Genomic DNA, 23,893 nt, shown 5'->3' with positions numbered 1-23,893 from the left:
ATGTTTGTTAATACAACTGTCATGGCTATCCTATATCACTAATAAGGTGAAGTGTGTTGTTTAACACTGCTGTAATAAGGTGAAGTGTGTTGGTTAATACTGCTGTAATAAGGTGAAGTGTGTTGGTTAATACTGCTGTCATGATTATTTTATATTACAATTGCATAAATTCTGTAGGAGGAGTTCGTCAAAGTACAATGCCTGAAAATGACGAAAAAATGCAGAAAATTGACCATTTACTGTAGGCGAAGCTTAGGGTTCCAAGAGGATTTTTTTGTAGAGCTCATTCCGGTGATATGTGTGTAAAATTTCAAGTAAACTGGACTTACGGTGTCCGAATGATTTTTTTTTTTAATTTTGTAGGGGGCGCTAGCAAGCCATTTTGTCATATCCAAATGGGAGACCTTGAACATATCAAAAAATTTCACCAGTCCTGATATGCATGTCAAATTTGGTGAGACTTTGAGCATGATAAAGCCCTCAAAAAGGCAATTAATTTGGCTGAATAATAATAATAATAAGAAGAAACACTACAGTTTCAAGAGGGCCTTCGCAGCCCGACGATGTCGGTACTCGGGCCCTAATTATGTTTTTTTTAACCAACTTTATTATTTCAAAGGAAGGGCAACTTGCTCCCTTCCTGTTTCAACACATAAACAACCAAACACGTATCAAACTTAAACCTCCATTCATCCTCTTGCGTTTGGAATGAGAGGGGTTAAATCACGTGTGCAATGCACAGCTCTTCGGAGCTCGTAAGAAGTGTCATTAGAGGAAGACAAAGACGTCCTCCTCCGTCGTTCATTGCACTACACAGAATCCTGTTCGGCGGCAGCATTCGCCCCGCTATCTCCGCTCCGCTCTAACCGTCACTCTATCACCCTGTCACTGTGATAGAACACCATGCAGACTGTGTCAGTCGTGTTTTGCGGCATTTTGCTTTTGCAACTTTTCCTCAGCGTACGTTCTCTGCCGGTCCACGGCCGGCCCGCCATCAGGTACAAGCAGCCACAGGTGAGTCAAACACGGACACCTCAGCAGGAGTTGGACAGGGAGAAGTTAAGCATGGGAAGATATCACGCAGAGAGGACTGTGTGTGTGTGTGTGTGTGTGTGTGTGTGTGTGTGTGTGTGTGTGTGTGTGTGTGTGTGTGTCAAGAGTTAAAGTTAAAGACTAAGTGAATGTTTTTCACAGAATTTACTGTCAGTAAAGGCTAGTTAAAAGCAGCTGTATGTTTAATGACAAAATGTATCATAAAACTCAGGAAACCATCCTCGGATCTTTTTTTCCAGAATCTCTCCCATTCAGTGATTATAAAAAATAATACAATATATAATCTCTTGTTCACTACAGATAAGTGGTTCAAACTGAAGTGAGGTGAAATGGTTATATTAAAGAGCTACAAACTCCTGTCAGTTTAATACAAGGCTGCATGCCAGCTTTCAGCTCAACAAGAGCTCTGATTGAAACTGCTTTTGTTCTCATACGCTCAAGCTGCTGCCAACATGAAATATCTGACATTTGAAATCATTATTAACCCTGGAAAACTCATTGGTCCTGTAGTTACCATACATGTTTAATCTATTTCAGGATGAGTGTGGATTAGATACTGTATTTATAAATGGAAAGGGATTTTTGTTATAGAATCAAACTTCCTTTTGAAGAAGTAAAAAAACTCTGAAGCCTCATGCATGCTATGTCATTGTACTGTATTCCCAGATAGAACAACATCTGTTTAAAAGCTTCTGCTGTTTGATGGATGCCAGGCCTGTTTTGCGGTATAGCTGTCAGCAGCGTGAGTGAGAGTCAGATTAAGCAGGCAGAGTCAGGTCATCTGGCAACTGCTGGTGGTTAAAAAACTCTGCTTGTTTGCTGACTCAAAAGAATAGAAGATCACATGCAGATAGCTCATTAGAGAGTGACACATCAGGCCAACAGACACCAGGCGACTGGTGCATCATTCTGACAAACAACCAGCCCAGCCAAATGCGACCATAATACAACAGTATCAAACACTGCTATTCATTATATATCCGTGATTTTATTAGCAAATCAGATTGATCTTCCTTTTATGCAGTGGAACCCTGACAACATGTTGTGTGTGGGCATTAAGCCACCCCATAACACACTATTCTTTTTCTTTCATTACATTGCTTTTTGGCCATTTTGCCTCTAATGTTGACAGGATAGATAGACTGGAAAGGGAAGATAGAGAGGGCCATGCAGGAAAAGGTCACAGGTCTGATTTGAACCTGGTAAATGGTGCGCCTGCTCTTCCAGGTGAGCTACCTGGCAGCCTGCCATTAAACACTTCTTGATTGACAGTGAATGATTTCTGTTCACTTTTTTAGTTTGCCATATTGAGTTTGTGGAAAGTGACTAAGCACATTATTAGAGTACTGCAATAATGAATAATTTTGAAGTCCTTGATATTTACTTGGGTATTTCCATTTTCTGCTACTTCAACTCCCCTACAATTTAGGGGGAAATTGTTTGTATGTCTGACAGATTTTGTCACCACAATATTGTCTCAACCGTGCTCCGGTGGGAGGAGGAGAGCTCAACACCCAGTAGCAGAGTCTCCTCCTCTGACCAGGAGCAGAGCTTCTCCTCGCTGCTCTGCAGGTCCCAGAGGTTCTGTTTGGACTGTTGATCACAAAATAACATTTGAAGATGTCACCTTGGGCTCTGAGAAACTATGGATGTTTTTCATAATATTTTAAACAAACAACTACGGTAATCGATTAATTGAAAAAATAATCAACACATTAATTGGTAATGAAAATAATCATTCGTAATGAAGGTCTGCTGAAAGTTTTATTTCGTTGACTTTTGACCCAAGCTGTGCTGGCATCTGTGGGTGCAGCCAGTGACCACTGCTCGAATAGAAAAATGAACAAAAAACTAATGTCTCTGATAGATGTGCTCTTTCTGAATCACTGAAATGTAGCGACCTAATGTTGGAGGTTTGGCGTCTTTAATACTGCTGTGAACAGCACAAAACTATGTGTGTCAATATTGGGTTCAATACCTGTTTCCACTGTAGGATTCAAAATGCGGGACTTTCACTTTAAGTATTGAAACATTGTGCTACTTGTACTTTTTCTTAAGTGAATGATGTAAATAGTTCTTCCACCATTGTCAACAGTAGCTTTCACTTGTGTATGTTATGTAGAAAACTGTAGGGATGCACCAATGCTAATAACGGATATCGAGCCGATACTGACTCGCATAGGATTGGGTTTCTGTGACAGTGGGGCTGATCTTTTCAATTAAATTAAATGTTATGTTCATATACTGTATACATTATATCCTTTTATTGTAATTCCTGTTTAAGTTTTGAACAATGCAGCATAACAAATGTTTATACTTGACTTGTAATTTCTTTTGATTTTGAAGATTTCTTTTAGCAATTTGCTGGTGTATAATTTATTGCAATAATAATAATAATAATAAATAACAATTCAGTTAATTTATATATATTTATTTTTTGTTATATTTTGGTTTAACAGTGTTAATACATAAATATTTTATGCAAGCATTTAAAGAATGATCCCAGTAACTTCCACACAGTGAGTCATACAGCCTATTAATTAAACAGCAGTATTAAACTTAGGCCTCAGGACTGAAAAGGTGCATCACAGAAGAGGTTTAGTGAGAGATGTTTACAGTGGAGGATCAGTCTGTCATCTCCATTCATGCTAATCCTTTTTATCCTGCAAATATTTTCTCCACTTGGCATAATCAGTCAGTTTGTGTGCAAAAAAATGCCTGCTGATGTCTAGGACCTTTTGCGGGTAAATATTTACCCTTGAGAGATTTCTTCCAATGTGCACATCTTTTTTTTGTTATCTGCCTGACTGTGGGAGTAGATCTTATCACACATGTAGTGTGATGAATGCAGGAGCCATATCCGATTCTGCTCAGTTTTCTGTAATTGCAAGTTGTAAAGGTAGTCATTCCCAATAATGTCAGATCAGCATCCTTGAAAACCTTTCATAACACTCTCCCTGTGTGATACGGCAGACGACCTGACCTGACTGAACAGGGACTTTCCAGACATCTGCTTACCGTGTATGATACAGCTTTGTTGAGGTTTTCAGAATAGACTTGTGTGTGTCTGTGTGTTTTTATGTGTTGGTGTGTGGGGCACATTTTTCCAGTCATGTGCATGTTCATACCTGCATGCACTCATTGTATTTCCATGTCAGTAACAGCTGTACTCATTGCCACATAAAACAGCAATGCTCCCCTGTGGAAATACCCTCACCACTTAATTTTGGTTGAAGCTTGGGCACGTCAATATGGGGAGAGATGCAGCAACACAGGGTCCTGTGGTGACAAGTTAGCTCCTTCTCCAGGATTCCCCCAGCATACATAAAGCTTTGTTTCAATAGCATGTGACTTTGTGTTTGTACTGAATGAAAACCTGCTTCTTGCCCACACACGTGCCATAGTTTTGTCACTCATGAGCTGCCTGTCAGCTTGCTGAATGGTTAAAACCTCTTCAACCCTGTTTCCAGTACGTTTTCGGCCATTGTTGAAAACTGCCACAAGTTTAGTCGAGAAATCCCTTCTGTCATCTTTAATGCGAAAAATGCCTTGTACAAAACAAAACAAAAACAGTAGTATATTCCTGTAGTGCATGTTTTGAATTTGCATCGCAAAGAATATAAACATCATCGACAAAAACAATTCTCTCTGCGGATATTACACATTAAAAATTCAACATGAGAAAACATTGTCCGTCAACTTTGACTGTGATTCAGCATCAAGCATTATGATGTAAACACAGAGTCCACCTCCTCTGGTCCAACCCGAGTCCTGCGCTCTGTCCTGCTGTCTGTCCGTCAAGTGGAGCTTGATCCAGGATGAACGATGGATCCAGATCTCTGTGAGGATGTGGGCTCAACTGTCACTGACCTCCGGCTGCTTTCATATACAGTGGGTACGGAAAGTATTCAGACCCCTTTAAATTTTTCACTCTTTGTTTCATTGCAGCCATTTGCTAAAATCGAAAAAGTTCATTTTTTTTTCGCATTAATGTACACTCAGCAACCCATCTTGACAGAAAAAAACAGAAATGTAGAAATTTTTGCAAATTTATTAAAAAAGAAAAACTGAAATATCACATGGTCATAAGTATTCAGACCCTTTGCTCAGTATTGAGTAGAAGCACCCTTTTGAGCTAGTACAGCCATGAGTCTTCTTGGGAATGATGCAACAAGTTTCTCACACCTGGATTTGGGGATCCTCTCCAGTTCTGTCAGGTTGGATGGTGAATGTTGGTGGACAGCCATTTTCAGGTCTCTCCAGAGATGCTCAATTGGGTTTAGGTCAGGGCTCTGGCTGGGCCAGTCAAGAATGGTCACAGACTTGTTCCGAAGCCACTCCTTTGTTATTTTAGCTGTGTGCTTCGGGTCATTGTCTTGTTGGAAGGTGAACCTTCGGCCCAGTCTGAGGTCCTGAGCACTCTGGAGGAGGTTTTCTTCCAGGATATCTCTGTACTTGGCCGCATTCATCTTTCCTTCAATTGCAACCAGTCGTCCTGTCCCTGCAGCTGAAAAACACCCCCATAGCATGATGCTGCCACCACCATGTTTCACTGTTGGGATTGTATTGGGTAGGTGATGAGCAGTGCCTGGTTTTCTCCACACATACCGCTTAGAATTAACGCCAAAAAGTTCAATCTTGGTCTCATCAGACCAGAGAATCTTATTTCTCATAGTTTGGGAGTCCTCCATGTGTTTTTTGGCAAACTCTATGCGGGCTTTCATATGTCTTGCACTGAGGAGAGGCTTCCGTCGGGCCACTCTGCCATAAAGCCCCGACTGGTGGAGGGCTGCAGTGATAGTTGACTTTGTGGAACTTTCTCCCATCTCCCTACTGCATCTCTGGAGCTCAGCCACAGTGATCTTTGGGTTCTTCTTTACCTCTCTCACCAAGGCTCTTCTCCCACGATTGCTCAGTTTGGCTGGACGGCCAGGTCTAGGAAGAGTTCTGGTCATCCCATACTTCTTCCATTTAAGGATTATGGAGGCCACTGTGCTCTTAGGAACCTTGAGTGCTGCAGAAATTCTTTTGTAACCTTGGCCAGATCTGTGCCTTGCCACAATTCTGTCTCTGAGCTCCTTGGGCAGTTCCTTCGACCTCATGATTCTCATTTGTTCTGACATGCACTGTGAGCTGTAAGGTCTTATATAGACAGGTGTGTGCCTTTCCTAATCAAGTCCAATCAGTTTAATTAAACACAGCTGGACTCCAATGAAGGAGTAGAACCATCTCAAGGAGGATCAGAAGAAATGGACAGCATGTGAGTTAAATATGAGTGTCACAGCAAAGGGTCTGAATACTTATGACCATGTGATATTTCAGTTTTTCTTTTTTAATAAATTTGCAAAAATGTATACATTTCTGTTTTTTTCTGTCAAGATGGGTTGCTGAGTGTACATTAATGCGGAAAAAAAATGAACTTTTTCGATTTTAGCAAATGGCTGCAATGAAACAAAGAGTGAAAAATTTAAAGGGGTCTGAATACTTTCCGTACCCACTGTATATATACTGCTTTGTGGATTGAACTTGTCATTTTAAAAGTGGGCCATTAATTACCTGCCTTAAAGCAGTAATCCACTCGTCTCTACTCTTGACAGCATAATGAAAGGCTGGATTTGGCCCAGATGGCACACCTAACTTCATTCCGGGGATCCTTTTACATTAGAGCCCTTTGAAGCTTTGCTTAAGACTCAAATTCCTCCTTTTAGTTTTTATTAACTTTACAATCATAAATGACAATTCATCAATATTTAGACTTGAATTAAACTCTACACTGTGCGGAGGGGACTTGCTTACTTGATTTAAGTTACAAGCTTAAACTGACATTTTGTCTGTGAAGTCAAAATAATCCTGTTAGTTTCATCACTAGCTTCACAGGCCAAAGAGCTTGTTTTAGCTAAAAGATTAGTGGTTTTTCCAACAAGTTCCAACACCTAATACAACCTATTAGTTTTAGCTTAAATGCATTTATTAATACCAAAATATGTTCCGATAAGCTTCATTAAACTACAAAAATATGCATCATGAACACATGAATTTATTCAAAAGAAGAAGTAGAATGATTGAACATTTAATACCAATTAAAGGAATCATCATGTCTAAATCATGCCACGTATTCAAGTTCTGAGATGCCACTGCGATTGTTGGGTGTATACTTCCTGTTCTGTCTTTCATTACTTCATACCTTACATTGAAAATATGAATAAATATTCTCCCTGCAGACTGGCATTTTCCCTCCTGCTGCTCTCACCTCTGTTGAAGAAAAACTAATTAATTACTACAAATCAATTTCAAATTTTCCTCCTCTGAGCAAAATACTTAAAAAAATTGTTGTGTAACTATCTTTAAATTCACAATATATATGATTTATACCAAAAGTGTTTCAGAGCCAACCATAGCACCGAAACGGCTCTCATGGGAGGAGACTACTGCAGATGTCTTACCAGTGGGTTGTTGCCAGCGTTCTCCTTTATGCTGTGGTGGGGATCACGATCATATTTCCGATATTTTGCCGGTCATATATAGACAGGTGTGCCAGCGCTGCATGATAGTTTTGCATCGACACAAAGCGGCACAGATAGTAAAAAACCCTTACTATAACTTACATCTATATGACCAAAAAAACACACTCTATTTTCCCCATTTTATTTTTATTGATAGTCATAAAACATGACAACAGACATACATGAAGCTTTTTTTTCTTCTCCAAAATTCTCAATAGAATTTTAAAAAAATAATAATAATTCAACTCTGCCCTATTAATGAGAGTCGCAACAAACAAGTTGTGATGTGCTGGGTGAACACAGTCAGTGTTCAGCATCAGGGGTAGTAGTAGCCAGCAGAACTACTACTAATTCTAGACTATCACTTCACTTACATGATTTTGTTTTATTTTATTCCTATGTCTTCTTTATTCCTGTGTGTATCTGTGTTTTGTATGTGTAGCTACTAAATGGCTAAATTTTCCATGGACTTAATAAAGCATCAATGAATGAATGAATGAATGAATGAATGAATGAATGAATGATATTGGTCCGAAAGAGGGGTCAGGACAACAAACTGGCCAGTTGTCCATTTGTCTTCCTTGAGCCTTTGCAGGCTGTTTCCTTCTCCAGAGATCAAATTTGTCTGTGTGAATGCAAAATTAATTGTAACCATTGCTACATATTGTACAAACATATATCCTAAATTCTCTCGGATAAGCACTTTATTAGAGTAGCTCAAAGCGATGAAACTGTTGTTGGCCTGATATCAGATAAAAAAATGACAAACAGAATCACCTCCTAAATCAAGTTCCATTTTATCTTAGGGCAATTAAAGACTCCTCAATTTGCCAACAACTAGTTACACTTGTTGGTCTGTTTCTTTGTTGACCTTGGAAAAAAAGGGAGACTAGCAATAGTAATACATGACAAGGATGCACCAGCCCCATGACAGGTCACACCCAATCATTTCCACCGTCTCCACAGTAGTGTGTTTACTGGTCCAGCTTGTTGTCTTTTTAAAATGGCCCACTCAACGACTCTGTACCTGAACTGTACCAACAATCATAGGCTAATGGGATAGCTGACCTTGTTGACTTCAATAGTCAAATCAGCAAAACACAACCAAACTGTATCATCAAGTAGATGACTTTGCTGGGTTTGGAGGAAAGGTTGTGGGCACCCAGCACAGTACTGTATGACTCTTAAAGCAGACTGTAACCTGGAGAAGTCCCGTATTTTGGTAAAGCTTACGGCATGCAAGATGCTACCATCAGCATAAAAATGGATATTACAATATTCAGTTGGAAATTAATAATATGTTTTATTATGTATCATGGCTAATAAAGACCCTGTTATTGTATAATGACCTTAATAACTGTGCCTTGGTTTAAGGTATGGCCTGACAGCAACATCCACGTTGATCTGAAGAAGAGCGGACAACACGAACAGAACACGCTTAACAAAGAGTACCATCTGAAGTCTTCACTGTCATCCAAAAATGACACAGAGTTCTGGAAGCGCCCTCGCTGTGGAGTCCCAGACTATCCAACTTTAACGCAGGTTGGCCTGTCGTACTATAACCTGAAGGAGAAGAAGGGGCGTCTAAGTAGACAGCAGCGCAGGAAGCGATTTGCGCTGTTTGGTGGGCGCTGGGAGAAGACTGACCTCACTTACAAGTAAGAAACACAGATATTCTGTTTGTTCAGTTGTTTCTCACTGTCTTTTAATCCTGAATGTTATGCTTGTTGTTTGTCATGCTAATCTGTGATTGGCCAAAACATATACAATGATGCTCCAAGAGAGGACCTCCACCCTTGGGTTGTTACCAATCAACAACCAAAATACAATACTGATATTGTGTAGGTTCTATTCTCTAACACTGTATGTATTTGAGTGTGACGAACTGGCAGTAAAGAGATAGTAGCATATTAGAAAATATGCTACTATCTAAAATATAAAAAGATGTGCTCTCAATTGTGAGAAAGAAATCTTTATTTGTATTGTCATATGCAGATTTAAGTTAATGCAGGTTCTGTGTGATGGACAAAGATAACAGCCGATAGGATGTGCTGAAATTGACATGTGTCAATAAAGTTTTTTCTCAAGTGAGAGTTCCACTGAGCAGAACTGATGCCCCACTGTGTTTTATTCCTCCGTAATTATATTCGGGTTAGCACTGGGTACACGCGCCAGAATCGCTGATCAACCATCCATGTCTGATTGTAATCACCACCAGAAAGACAAATTTATTTTGTCTGAGATCATTTGATGGAGCAAAATAAGCAGAGTTGCCAGTTGTGGGATCATCCTATAATTAAAACAAATGCATTAATAATTATTATTGTAGAGTCAGACCTGAATCAAGTCAGCACTGCGTCATTCTGCAATACACTGTTGTGTGGGTGCATATGTGCTTATCTAAACGGTGAACTAGACTGTTGCTACATTACAGAGACCCATGTGCTGTTTGTAACACATTTGGACAGGGTGAGAATCAGATTTTGCTTTGTCAGCTTTACAAGTGTAACTAAACATGCACACAATTGAAATGATTAGGAAATAAAAATAACTATTTTTATTGATAAAAACACATCGTGTCATTTGTATTTTTTGTTTGCATAGAGCTAGTGTAAGTTTAACAGGTAATTCATCTCTGATGTGTATTTATGTTATTATGAAAACATCCCCTTCAAACAACTGGATTTATTCAAATTTCTCACTAAAACTACATTTTACAAGATTACATATGAACACATAATGATAATGGCATAAATTACCTTCCCCCAATACTAATTTTCACAGAACAGAGCCTGAACACATCATAATGTAACTCAATGAAACCTCTGCCTGTTAGCCGTCAGCGGTGCTGCGACTGTCTGCTGTCTGCTTCGACTGTCTGCTTCTCTCTGAAAAAGAGTTTTCCTTTTTACAAAAATTTGATAATATTTATTCAAGGAGGGCGGTTAGTGACAGTGTGGTCTCCATGGTAGCTCTGAAAGCTTGACAGAGTAGCAGCAGTGGGCAAGGCTTAGCGAAGGGTCATTCCAGGTTTTAGTGTGTCCTACTTAGCTGGGCTGCCCTTTTTAACGCAATTGGCAGGGTGGTCAATCACAAACAACAAAGCCTATTGTGCAAATGGTTGATATGGTTAAACATTAACATGCAGGAGGAACACTTTCAATGTGTTAAAAGTTAACTTAATGTTCATCTTCAACTGCCAGTATGGCTACAAAAAAAAACTGTAGGCTCTTCAGAATGGCAAGGCCTGACTAACCACTATTTGCACTGACTATTAATTATTTTAAATTGGTTACATAAGCTTTTCTCTTACACAGCAGCACACACAGCTTACCATCTGCTTGGTGTACTGTGAATCCCTTAACTTTGTCAGTGGTGCAGTGGTTACCGGAGGTAAAGAGGTTCACATTGCATCCTGTCTGTCATGTCTGAGCTTGTCCAAAAAGGAGAACATTAAGAAAGAGTCCATCCTCTAACTATAACACAAGATTAACACAGAGTGGAATGACTGCTGTGTATGCATACATACTCACTTTGTTAATTTTTAGTATGCTTTTTGAAGTCAGTGTACCTGCAAAAGAAAAACCCCATATTATCTAGACTTCTTTTGTATGAAAATATCAACAAGCAAAATGCATGGGATTAAACTATATATAATTAATGGATGGATTTGTGCAGATAATAAAAACCAAGGAACCGTTTCCTTCTTTTAGTTTCTTTTAGTTAGCTAGTTTTTAAATATTTTATGTATTCATCTTTAGTATGCAGTGAAAGAAATATTTCATCATTTATTTGACATTGATAATACTGATAAAGGATTATCTTATCTTATCTTATCATAAACATTGTTAAATTGAGAGACGCCCAGCTGAAGCTAATTTGCAGCTCTTGTTCCTGGCTAGGCTTTTAAATTCAGGTTAAAACAACTAGGCAAACAAATGAATACAAACGGTTTAGGATAGAAATAACCGAACAGATAAGGCAGTTTATGCATGTGACATGCAGGCTTTGATGACACACTGAGGGTATGGTAAGGTGGTTTTGAAATGTCACATATGTTGAATGGAGTTAAAATTGTCGGATACTGTACAGTGTGGGAATATATATGTTGATAGGTGGCTAAATTGTAATGTCTTGCTGCACCTGCACGGTGATTTTTTTTAATGGATGCAGGCACTAAAGGCCAACACTTCCCATTTATACTGTTAATAAAGGGTATCATACATTGCACACAGTAACATTCCCTGAAACATGTAAAAATAGACAGCTTTGGAGGTGTTTTTGAGTGTATTTTGATGGCGTAACAGTATCAGATAGTTTCATAATGTAATCATATTTACAGAAATCTACTGTTGCATGAGATGTTTTTTCTTTCAAGTCAGTTGTATAAGGTTATAAGATGCTGATATTTATAGGGTGTGTGTGTGTCCAATAGGATTGTGCGTTTCCCCTGGCAGATGCACGAGGGCAAAGTGCGGCACGTCCTGCATGAGGCATTTGGAGTGTGGAGTGCAGTGACTCCTTTGACGTTCAGAGAGGTCACCACTGAGAAAGCTGACATCATTATTGACTTCAACAGGTAAGAAAGGTGCACCAGCAGGCAACACATCTTACAGTGAGGTTATAGGCACCATAAAATAGTAGATTTCAGAGAATAAAATGTTGCGGTTATATGGCATGTGCTGTAACCGATATGTCTAGTTTTTAAATGGATGGTTGTGAAAATGTTTACTGGAAAGTTATTATTTGGTTGATGTTTAGATCCTCCCAAAAACTGAGGATATTGAAAATGTAGGCTTCTCCAGAAGGTACAGCGTCTGCCTCATCATATGTATCTCTCAATTAATGATCAGAAAGTCACCACATTTGGACTGGATGTTCACAGACGGTCATAAGGTTGTGTCAATACATCTGTCCATATTTGAAAATCATACAGTTAAAAACACAAAATTATAGAGGGAAATGGAATAGGAAATTGAAAATCCAAAGGGGATTTATATGTATGTCTGTCATTATTAAGACAAGGAGACTAATCACCAAAAATGTCAAGGTCATGCTCAAACAGATTACAAACATGAAAGATTCCAATTCCTTGTTTGGCGGGATCTTCAAATAGCTCACCTCCAGTTATATTACAATGCCTATAAAAAGTATTCACCCCCCTTGGATGTTTTCCCCTTTTGTTGCTTTTATACATGTAATCATGGTTGATATAATTTGGCTTTTTTGACAAGAATTTGCAAAAAAAGATTCTTTCATGTCAAAGTGAAAACAGATTTTTACAAACTAATGTCAATTAATTAAAAATATATAGTGTAAAATAAGTGTTAGCATAAATATTCACCCCCTTTTAAAGTGACTGACCTAATTCAACAGAGGTCCAGCTAGTTGATGCCAGCAGTGTCACAATTAGTGAAATGGAGATCACCTGAGTGCAGTTGATGTGCATCAAGTGATTGTAGTATAAAAACACCTGTGTCTGGGAGGTCCAGTCTCTGGTTCATCAGTATTCCTGCTACAATTTGAATGAAGACAAAAGAACACTCCAAGCAACTCAGAGAAAAGATCATTGAAAAGTATAAGTCAGGAGATGGCTACAAAAAGATTTCCAACTCACTGGACATCCCACAGAGTTCAGTTAAATCCATCATTAAGAAATGGAAGAAGTATGGCACTTTAAATCTGCCTAGAGCTGGCCGTCCTCACAAACTGAGTGACCGGGCTAGAAGAAGACTGGTGAGGGAGGCCACCAAGACACCTACGACCACTCTGAAGGAGTTAAAAGCTTCAGTGGCTCAGATGGGAGAGACTGTACATACAACAACTGTTGCCCGGGTTCTTCACCAGTCGAAGCTGTATGGGAGAGTGGCAAAGAGAAAGCCACTGTTGAAAAAAAGCTCATATGAAAGCATGTGGGAGACTCCAAGGTCAATTGGAAGAAGGTTCTTTGGTCTGATGAGACAAAAATGTAGCTTTTTGGCCATCAGACTAGACGCTATGTTTGGCAAACACCAAACACTGCACATCACCACAAACACACCATCTCCACCCTGAAGCATGGTGGTGGCAGCATCATGCTCTGGGGGTTCTTCTCAGCAGCAAGCCCTGGAAGGCTTGTAAAGGTAGAGGGGAACATGAATGCAGAAAAATATCGCCAAATCCTGGAGGATAATCTGACTCGGTCTGCAAGAGAACTACGACTTGGGAGAAGATTTATTTTCCAGCAAGACAACGACCCCAAGCATACAGCAAAAGCTACATAGAAATGGTTCAAAGACAACAAGGTGAACGTTCTGCAGTGGCCAAGTCAAAGCCCAGATCTCAATCCAATTGAGAATTTGTGGCTGGACTTGAAAAGAGCTGTTCACGCAGTGTCCAAATGTACCAGCCTGATTGAGACATATCCACTCTGCTGTGATTGCAGCCAAAGGTGCATCTACTAAATACTGACCTGAAGGGGGTGAATATTTATGCAATAATTTACTTTACCTTATATATTTTTAATTAATTTACATTATTTTGTAAAAATCTGTTTTCACTTTGATATTAAAGAGTTTTTTATATTGACCATGATTTCATGTATTAAAGCAGCAAAAGGGTGAAACATCCAAGGGGGGTGAATACTTTTTATAGGCATTGTATATCAGCTCAGATGAGTTATTTGGTTTACCATACTTCCAGTTACACATTGCAGTTGCAGAACTACCCTGCCAAGCGGTCCCCTTGACTCAGAAAAAAACTGATTCCAAATAATAACAAGATAAGAGTCTATAGCCATGGTTGCATCTCTTTGAGGCACAGTAGTGCTTTAAGCTAAAGAGCAACAAGTATGGGACAAATTTCAATTTTGACCTGATGATGGCACCATATAAAAAGTTGGAGGATCACCAAATGTAGTACAATTCCTCCTGAATGTCTATATGTGCCAATGGAGTAACTTTTTCAAGAAGGCCTTGTTTTTCAGCCGGAAGCGTAGCACCCACCCTCTGGTTCCCCCTCAGGTTAACACTGTTAGCTCTGTCAGCATATTTGCTGTAGTTTGTACTTTTAGCACTGCTAACACCGTTAGCTACAAGTTTCTGGCTCAGGCATCGCCATACGGTTCTGAGTGGTGTGTGTCTGCCTGAGCCAGAAGCCTGTCTTGACCCATAAGTTGATTTCCATACTCCATAGCTCTCACAGACCGACAGCTAACTAGAAAGCTTGCCCTTGCAGTTGTAAAGCCTGCCTCTTACTTGGGCCAAATGTGCAATGCTGAGCTGTGTAGCTTCGCTCGTTAAAGTAATAAATAAGGAAAAGCTTTGGTGTTTTCTATGACATTGTAGAAGTCGGATAAAAACGGACGTCCATGTTTCCCGAAAATGTTTTTGGGATAGTCCAGCAGGATGAGCTGAGATAGGAAGCTTTCTTTTTCTCCAAATTCAGTAGCAGTAGGCTTAATGTGGGTGGAATTCACAGCGCCATCAGGAGGCAATTGATGTTTTAACTTCTGTATAAACTAAACAGACTTACAGCAAGTTGTGGACTTAATGAGTTGAACTTTTGCCAATATTACCAGATGGGGCAGGTTTCCCCCTAATTGTGCTACTTTTGATAAGTTTGGCTTGGAAAAATAGTGTTGGGCTGGTAGATAAAATTTAGGCTGCTTTTGTCAATCATTTGCCAAGGTTTTGAAAATATTATTAAAATAATACGGAACAAGCTGTTATTGTATGGTCAAAAGGACAGATACAGAATTCAGTAAACTTTGTTCTCTCTCTCATATTATTGACCTATTTAATTTGAGAGATACTTAATTGATATGAGTTGTATTCAGTCGAACATGTTATCTTTGGTTATTTGATGCATATGAAGATTTGCATGTTAATTATTTGTTTTCAATTGCACATTTACGAGTTTTACCGGTTTCTGGCAGTTATGATTTGAGCTTGAGACTGTCTTTCTGATCTGGCAATCCTGGCTTTTGCAGTAATGACGAAAACAAGCAGTGGAGCAGTAATGTTACAAAGCCCTGAGAGCCTGTTAAATTAATACAATTTAACAACATAAGGCTTCATCCACACACTCTTGTCACAGCGTAGGTGTGGTGGAAGTTTTCCAATACAATTTACTATACTAATACCCAATTTGTACTAGTACTATCTATGTCCCGAGATGAGTCCCAATGAGCGTTGAAATAATGATCAAATGACAAATGAAATGTCCTTGCGGTATTTTATTTCTTTGCATGAAAGAGCCAGAAGTTTACAGAGTCACCGGGAGCCTGCAAAGTACTGAACTCCCGAGTCAGGCTGCTCACCCCTGTATATATGGGAGCCGGGGTGGCCAGGCTCAGTTCTGAGTTAGCATCTCCTGACAATGAATGGGTGAAGGAGGGGGGGTATGAAGAACAAAAGGGTGCATGAATATCAAAGAAGAAACAAAGGAGAGGAAGAAGACCAAAAGGTGGGTATGAGTCTCAGGTGGGGAGGAAGGACCAAGGTGTGAGAGGGCCAAAAGGTGGGGGCATGAATGACAAAGGTGAAGGGACATAAGGAGCATCTCCACACAGTGTAACTTAACATACAGAGAGACGAGGTTCTCGACCTTTAGAATACACATCATAGTACATTTAATTCAAAACCTTTACACTATATACTTCCAACATACACTAATATAATTTTCCATTACATTCCCCCCTTTTGATCATTATATTGATCAAACATGGTATATACATATTATTCATACACCGTCTTCTTCATCCGAGTCACTATCATCAGTATCACTTGAATAGTCGGGTGGAATCTGGTTGGTTGCGTTGTCTAATGTGAAGTTAACGTTAACCAAGTTTGTGGGCAGCTGAGGATATGGTCTACATAGAAGAAGGATAGGGATTACAATGATTACAGTAACAACCGTTAGGACACATACGGAACCCCTAAGGCCATGGATGGATACCATGGTTGTGGTCGTTCCATGATGGAGTGAGTTGATCCCGCGGTGGTGACACAAGAACTGCGCTTGCACGTCACGTTTGAGCTTGTTCCAACGAGGACGTGTGTGTGTGTGTGTGTGTGTGTGTGTGTGTGTGTGTGTGTGTGTGTGTGTGTGTGTGTGTGTGTGTGTGTGTGTGTGTGTGTGTGTGTGTGTGTGTGTGTGTGTGTGTGTGTGTGTGTGTGTGTGTGTGTTTTTACTTATTTTATACTTATTTTATCTCTTTTTTGTGTGTGTGTGTTTGTTTAAACTGTTATATAAATAAAGTGGATTGGATTGGATTGGATTGTGTGTGTGTGTGTGTGTGTGTGTGTGTGTGTGTGTGTGTGTTTTGTTTTCGGAGCAACACCTGTCCTGTGTTGAATCAATGTAGTATATCTGGTCACAAATATGACATTATTATGGTCATATATGTGCCTTTTTACTAGATGCTTTTTTCCTCTGTTGTAGTCTGTGTCTGTGGGGGTTCTCAGGAACCAGCTTGCAGTGGCTGGCGTGGATCCACGTGGCTCTTTCAGCTACCTTGACAGCTGTGTAGGTAACCAGGAGCACCTGGAAGGGACCCTGCCAACGTTTTGCTTTCCAGTGTTTCCTCCTGAAATCTTTCACTACCACATAGTCACCCGGTTGGATGTTGTGCAGAGGTGTGCTGGCAGGTGATGGCAGGGCTTTAACAACCTGTTTTCTGATATCAGAAAGGGTACGAGAAAGGTTAATGCAATAGTTCAGCACAGCATCTTCACAGAGAGCAGTGTCAGGAGGAGGGCCTCCTGGTGGATGGATTCCAACGTGGGGAGGAGCTGCAAAAAGACACTCATAGGGGGTTAGGTTAGTTCTAGCCCGTTGTAGCCGACTCTCGACTACCGTAGGTTCTCCCCAACACAGATACGGCTTCAGCGGGTAAGTTTAACAAAGGTATATTTATTTATTTCAAAATACAACACAAAATGCGGACCGTCGTGCGCTCCGCTTCGCTGCCCGGCTTCTCGGGCGCACTCGGTCCAACGTTCCTGGAACGCCACCACTCTGATGGCTTTACGCTCTCGTCTCAGTCCTCGTTCCGCGTGTGTGACTGTTCCTCCCTCGAACTCCCGTCTGCTACTGCTTAAGTAGATTCAGCATAATTAGCACCACATTACAGCTGTGTTGATTGAACTCACCACGGCACTGTTCCCATGAACCACTCCCACACCTCTCTCGCCCTGCTGCTGAGCGCAGACCACGCCCACTGCCACACCCGTTTTCTCATTCTCATGTACATCAGGACAATAGGCAGAGCTTTAGGCCAGGGAAGACCTGTGTCTTCACAGCATTTAGCCAGTTTTTGCTTTAGCGTGCCATTTTCACGTTCAACAGCACCTCCACTCGCTGGGTGATAGGCACAGTGGTATTTTAAATCCATGCCTAGGTACTCACCGACTTGTTTGATGGCAGTGTTAACAAAATGGGAGCCATTGTCACTAGAAATCTTAGTCGGTATTCCCCACCTGGGAATAATTTCTGTCATTAGTGCTTTAGCCACGACAGCTGCTGTTTGATGTTTTGCAGGAAAGGCTTCAACCCATTTGGACCACATATCAACCATTACCAAGCAGCTTCTCTTACCCTCAGCTGGACTTAGCTCTATAAAGTCCACCATAAGGTGTTCAAATGGTCGCGTTGGAGGTGGATGTGCTGCTTGATGTGTCACAACAACGGGTCGACCTGTGTTATGTGTGGCACATGTCATGCAGCTCTGGCAGTGTTTTTGAGCAAATACTGAAAAACCTTTTGTGAACCAGTGTTCAGTTATCATAGATAGCATCCCCCCTTTTGACACATGGGGCCCTATTTTAACGGTCTGAAACGCAAGTGGGAAAGCGCAAAGCGCAAGTAGCTTTGTGGGCGGTTCTACGGCGCTATCGCTATTTTACAGGCGGATAAATGACACTTCCGCCGCGGCGCAAGTGTCAAAAGGGTTGGTCTGAAGCAGCCTAATTACCCGTAGGTGTGGTTTGGGCGTAACGTGCAATGAACCAATCAGAGCGTTTTCTCGCATCCCCTTTAAGAACGATCGGCGCATGTTCCATGGCGGATTGCTATTATGATGGCGGGTTTGCCAGGCGCACGCAATGAAAGGTTCACCACAGAAGATACCGATGTGCTTGTCAGAGCAGTCAAAGAACGCGAGTTGGCTTTATATGGGGATGGGAGAAACCCACCCAAAATTGCTTCCGTGAAAGCGGCTTGGGAGGAAATCGCCGTAATTGTTTCAGCAGCTGGGGCATTTGGACGTAATGGCATCGGCACATGCAGTTCAGCATCACGTCTCATTAAGTCCTCTAATCTATCCTCATTAATGTCATCGACACATCCATGATTCATGGCAATGTTGTGTAAAACACAACATGCCACAAAGAATGCTGCGACTTTTTGAGGACCATACTGTAAAGTACCACCTGACCTATCCAAACACCTGAAGCGCATTTTCAGAATTCCGAAAGTACGTTCAATTACACTGCGTGTTTGTGTGTGTTTTCTGTTGAATGCCATTTCGCGCACTGTTGCAGGCATAAGAAATGGGGTCATGAGCCATGTCTTCAACGGATAGCCGTTGTCCCCCAACAGCCACCCATCCAAGGGAGGATTCCCCTCGAATATGGCAGGAATGGTCGAGTTTGCCAATATGAAGGAGTCATGGCTTGAGCCAGGGTAATTGGCAAAGACATGATTTATTCGACAATTAGCATCGGAAATTACTTGGATGTTAATTGAATGAGTTCCCTTCCGGTTTATGTATGTGAGTGCGTTTAGTGATGGGGCACGTAGCTGCACATGGGTGCAGTCTATAGCACCAAGGACGCCAGGGAACCCATACTTGGTCCAAAACTCCTGCTTAGTTCTTTCCTGGCTGTCAGGTGTAACGGGGAATTTGATGTATTCCCCAGCATGTTGGACTAGACCTGACGTAACTGCATGTATAGCCGAACTTACTGCCGATTGTGAAATGCGTCCAATACAACTAAGGGGATGCTGGAACGACCCAGATGCATAGAAATGCAGTGCCGCTGTAATTTTCACTGCAACGGGGAGGGCATAGGGACAGCGTGCATCAGTCCCCAGCTCATCTGCCAGGAGATGACAGATGTCGGTGACAGCCTGACGGGTCAGGCGTAGCTTACGCCTGCATTCCTCCTCACTCAGGGAGAGATAGGTGTGTCTGGGCCGGTAGACCCTCTCCCTTTGGCGTCTGATCCTCTGTCCCAAGACGTATTCCATTCCACTGTGCAATAGAAAAATTATGAGTAACCTCAACTTAACTGGTAAGTTGCAGAGTAAGGTTTTAAATGGACTTACAGAAGGTGATTTCGCAGTCTTCAGAATTGTGGTTCCTGATTCTTGACGGACAACCCACTTTGACAGGTGTCCATTCCTTATATACATGTGTCTCTTGCCACTATTGGTCAACCAGGTTAATTTGATCCGTCATTACGCCTGCTACAATTCGCGTGAATAATTTGGGTAAATGTGTACGCTAGATTTATGCCTATTTATTTTATCTTTATGGACACCACAATGATTTTCCTTGTGTGGTAATATTTTATTTTCCTTGTAATTATGTATGGTTTGCAAAAATGGGAACTGCTGTCCGTGTAGATGAGAGAAGCAAAGTGTATGCGCGAGGTGCACAAGCAATCCGTATGCATCGCATGCGCATGTATGCATGCGCCCTTAAAATAGCATCTGAACAACGCGCCACTGACTTTAAACCAGGTATTTCCTGGTCAGTAGCGCAATGGTTTTCAGAAACGGCAAAATACCGTTTGCGCCAGAACACGCCTCCTCCTTCCGCCGAACCGCCCCTTGGGGCGCAAGATCATTCCCTAATTTACCGGCGAGTGGCGCTGGTGGCAAAAGAACGCTCTGCGCCAGTTGTAAACTAGCAACGACACATGCGCCAGTGACTAAGTCACTTGCGCCGGATGCAAGATAGGGCCCATGGTCTAACCCATGAGTCAACTTAGCATAGTGAGGGAACAAGGCTTTAGGGAGGCATGGTTTTCCATCAGGGCCTCTCCAAACGTCATCAGAGAATTTACAGTCACCTTTACCAGAGTGATCCAGAGTGGAAGTCCAGTCGGTTAATGATCTGCACCTTCTCACAAAGGGTCTCGTCATCGCTTTTTGAGAGAGAGACATGAGGATAAGAGCCATCAATCTTGAACAGGGACAACTGGTCAGTGGAGAGGGAGACAGAAATAGCACAACATGAGTCTGATACATAAAAGTCACATGTGTCAAGTTTGTCGTTCAAGTCTCTGAAGAAATGTTCCTCATAGTCTTTGTCAGGTCCATGTGAAACATGTGTAGTGCAGTGTAGATGTTCAGGGGACATGAAATCTGCTAGTGGACTAGCTAGGCTGTGAGCCAAGGAAGCCATTTCCTGAGCTACCGGAAATGGAATCCTCCATTGGTAAACATACAGAGGAATCTGTAAGCTGTATTTAACCATAGAAGGCTCAGCAGGAAGCGTTCTTGTTACTCTGAGTCCATCTGGGGTTGAGATGAGATTAATGCCCAGTGCACACATCAAATCTCTACCCATGAGATTAATGGGACAGCGTGGAGACAAAAGAAAAGCTTGTTTAGTTTTTACCTGTCCAACGTCATCAGAGTAATTACACTTAAAAGGAGTGGTAAAATGTTCCTTCACAGTGACCCCAGACGCACCTTGAGAATAGATGTATTTGTCACTTATTTTAGCTGTAGGCATGCATTTTGTCATTATAACTGAATTTGTTGCTCCGGAGTCTACTAAAAATTCTAATTTGGTACCATCAACATCGACCTTGGTCATAGGCATAGTTTTGTAAGCATCACTCATATACAGTACTTAGCATATGTTTCTACAAGAGGCCTTTTTAATGTTCTCTTCTCAAATAATTGAATGGCCTGTGTCAAATCAGTAGACAAAGTATTTTCTTCATTGTGTGTGTTACTTCCCTGCTCAGTTGCTGTAGGTGGGTGGTTTCCCGTCTCTGCACACTCCATTCTCCCCCCTTCTACAACAGCCTGATGTCAATCTGCCTGTTCATGGTGGCTGCCTGTCCCGTCTCCTCCTTGGCCTTGTTGTCTATCAGGGCAGTCATATGCCCAATGCCCATAACGTCTGCAAATGACTGTAATGTAATGTAATGTAAAATGTAGCATTGGTCTTTTGCAAGGGGAGGGGCACTTTGGTTTTGATCCCTTCTCCCCCTTCTCTGTCCTCGTCTTTGCCCTCGTCCCACATGCCATGGTTGACGCTGATGCTGTTCTTGTGGTTGCCATCTTGTCAGTTCTTGTACCTGGTGATGTTGTTGTCCTTGAGGTAGCAACTTTATCTGTTCAACAGCCTGGAGCAGGGAGAGTTGAGCCATGTGGAGCTCACTCTGTTGTGTCTGCTCTTTTTTATTCTTTTCTGCAGAACAGTGTTTTTCAGCATGAAGTGCATGTCTCATGATTTCAGACAGTCTGGCATTTTCCCAATCGACACAGCCTTCCTTAACCCGTCTTCCAATTTCTCCATGCAGACCATCCACGAAGGCATTACGCAGGTGGGTCTCCCACATACCACATTCTCCTCCCAGGTTCATAGGCTCCTCTTGGAGGCCGTAGACCTGATGGAGCCTGGTGTAGTACTCATCAATGCTTTCGTTAGCGCTCTGTTTACATGTGGTGATTTTCTTCATGTCAACTCTGACGGGGAAAGCCGGCTGATTTGAGCCGCCAGTCATCTGTTCCAAATGCTACCTTTATTTTAGCATAGTTTGCTGCGCCCAGATGTTTAAGGAGCAGTCTTTTCAGTTCGTTTTCAGTTGGCTGCCATTCTTGGCAGAACATAAACAGTTGTTTTGCCAGTCTGTCTCCTCCTGCAGACAGCGGAGGAAGTTCTATACGGGCCTGATCAATGTCTCTCGCTGTCCATGGTCGATGGACAAGGGTGGTGCCTTGTGCACCGGCTACCTGTACCATAGGTGCCTGGAGGGTCGTTTCATCCATCTCTTCCTCTTCATCAGACACGTCGGAAGCGGAGGCTTGAGGTGGAGGCACAGTTATCTGCTCCAACTTTGCCTTGGATCGAGTTGTTGCGGGTGCAGGCCCTCCGCAGGCTTCACCCTGCCCTTTAGAGGAGGTTGAGCCCCCTCCTTGGGAGGATGAGCTGGAGGGTCCTGCTTTAGGGGCTGAGGCTTTGCTTTGGGAGACGTTCCTTTCATCCTCGGCTTCGGCCTGCTGTCCTGTTGGTGGAGGGCTGTATGGGGGAGGATGGGTGTCCAGATCAGGGTCCACACCAGACAGTTCCTTAAACAGAGAAGCATAAGGTGATGTATCTAGATTTGTGTCTGGAGATTACATAGGATAGCACATTGCTATCGCCAGATTAGTAAGAATTTTGTTCGGCTCATTTTCTGTAACCAGTGTAGCATTTAAGTATCGTGGAATTAGCAGTACAGTTATCTAATTAGTGGATAGTTGGCTAGTCAGCTAGCCTTCCAAGTCCCTCGGCCTCACTCCCTGTCGCTTTGTAGCAGGACAAGCTATCATTACATAGCTAACTAGCCAACCATCCATCTACAGAGCTGCTTCAGCTCTCTTCTTTATGAGCTGTGACAGTTTATTGCCCCACTGGCTTGGTTGTCAACATAACAACTAACAACAAAAGCCTCTTTCTTTTGTACTAGTCAAATGACCATGGAAAACAGTTTGTACATTATATTCTATTTCTATGGTTAGCCAAGCACCAACCTAAATAATTGTGACCTGCTCTCACTGTGCAGGGAAGAGACAGCAAGTGCAATTACTGACAAAGGCAGCGAGCAGCTCCTGTCACATAGCTGCCAAGCTAACAGTGAGTTGAGGGAGTCTCTCAACTGCCAACATAGTCCCATTGTGACTGTGGTGCCCCTGAGCTCAGCAGCTCCATGACAGGTGTTCCTCGCCTGCTACAGGCTGCCATTGCCACTGGTCAAGTGAGCCGTCGTTTGCTAAGAAACCTGGTCAAGCCAGCCATCGCTTGGATTTTGATGCCTGTCTGTTTGTGGTGTTATGTTACCTGACCTTGGAGCGGCCAAAAAGGACCAATAAAGTACTATATTTCAGCAATCATTTCTAACATTTGATGTATCCAGTAAAACACACTACATCGTATAATAATATATATATAAAATGCAATCATAATCAATTCTAATAGGTCTGCTGCTTCACCCCTCTCACTGCGTGTATTAACAACTACATTATTTTATCGTATTACAGAGGAGTCATGTCACACAAAAAGAAAAGAGCAACACATGATTTACAACTCATCTTAGGCCTTTAAAGATTGTTAAGGAGGAGAAAAATGCTGG

General features: G+C 41.7%; 1 protein-coding gene across 1 annotated transcript in view; it reads left to right on the top strand.

The window, feature by feature from the left end:
* Positions 1–777: 777 nt before the first annotated feature.
* The window catches only part of LOC129102466 (stromelysin-3-like), a 28,451-nt gene continuing 5,335 nt past the window's right edge, over positions 778–23,893 (top strand). The window contains exons 1-3 of the mRNA XM_054612629.1: positions 778–1,014; positions 8,931–9,214; positions 11,992–12,135. Coding sequence (XP_054468604.1) covers positions 904–1,014; positions 8,931–9,214; positions 11,992–12,135 — 539 coding nt within the window. The 5' untranslated portion in view covers positions 778–903. The remainder of the gene's footprint in view (positions 1,015–8,930; positions 9,215–11,991; positions 12,136–23,893) is intronic.

This window comes from Anoplopoma fimbria, chromosome 14 (genome assembly GCF_027596085.1).
Source record: "Anoplopoma fimbria isolate UVic2021 breed Golden Eagle Sablefish chromosome 14, Afim_UVic_2022, whole genome shotgun sequence".
Classification (NCBI taxonomy): domain Eukaryota; kingdom Metazoa; phylum Chordata; class Actinopteri; order Perciformes; family Anoplopomatidae; genus Anoplopoma; species Anoplopoma fimbria.
Note: the sequence above shows the minus strand (reverse complement) of the source record. Positions and strands in the feature narration are given on the sequence as shown.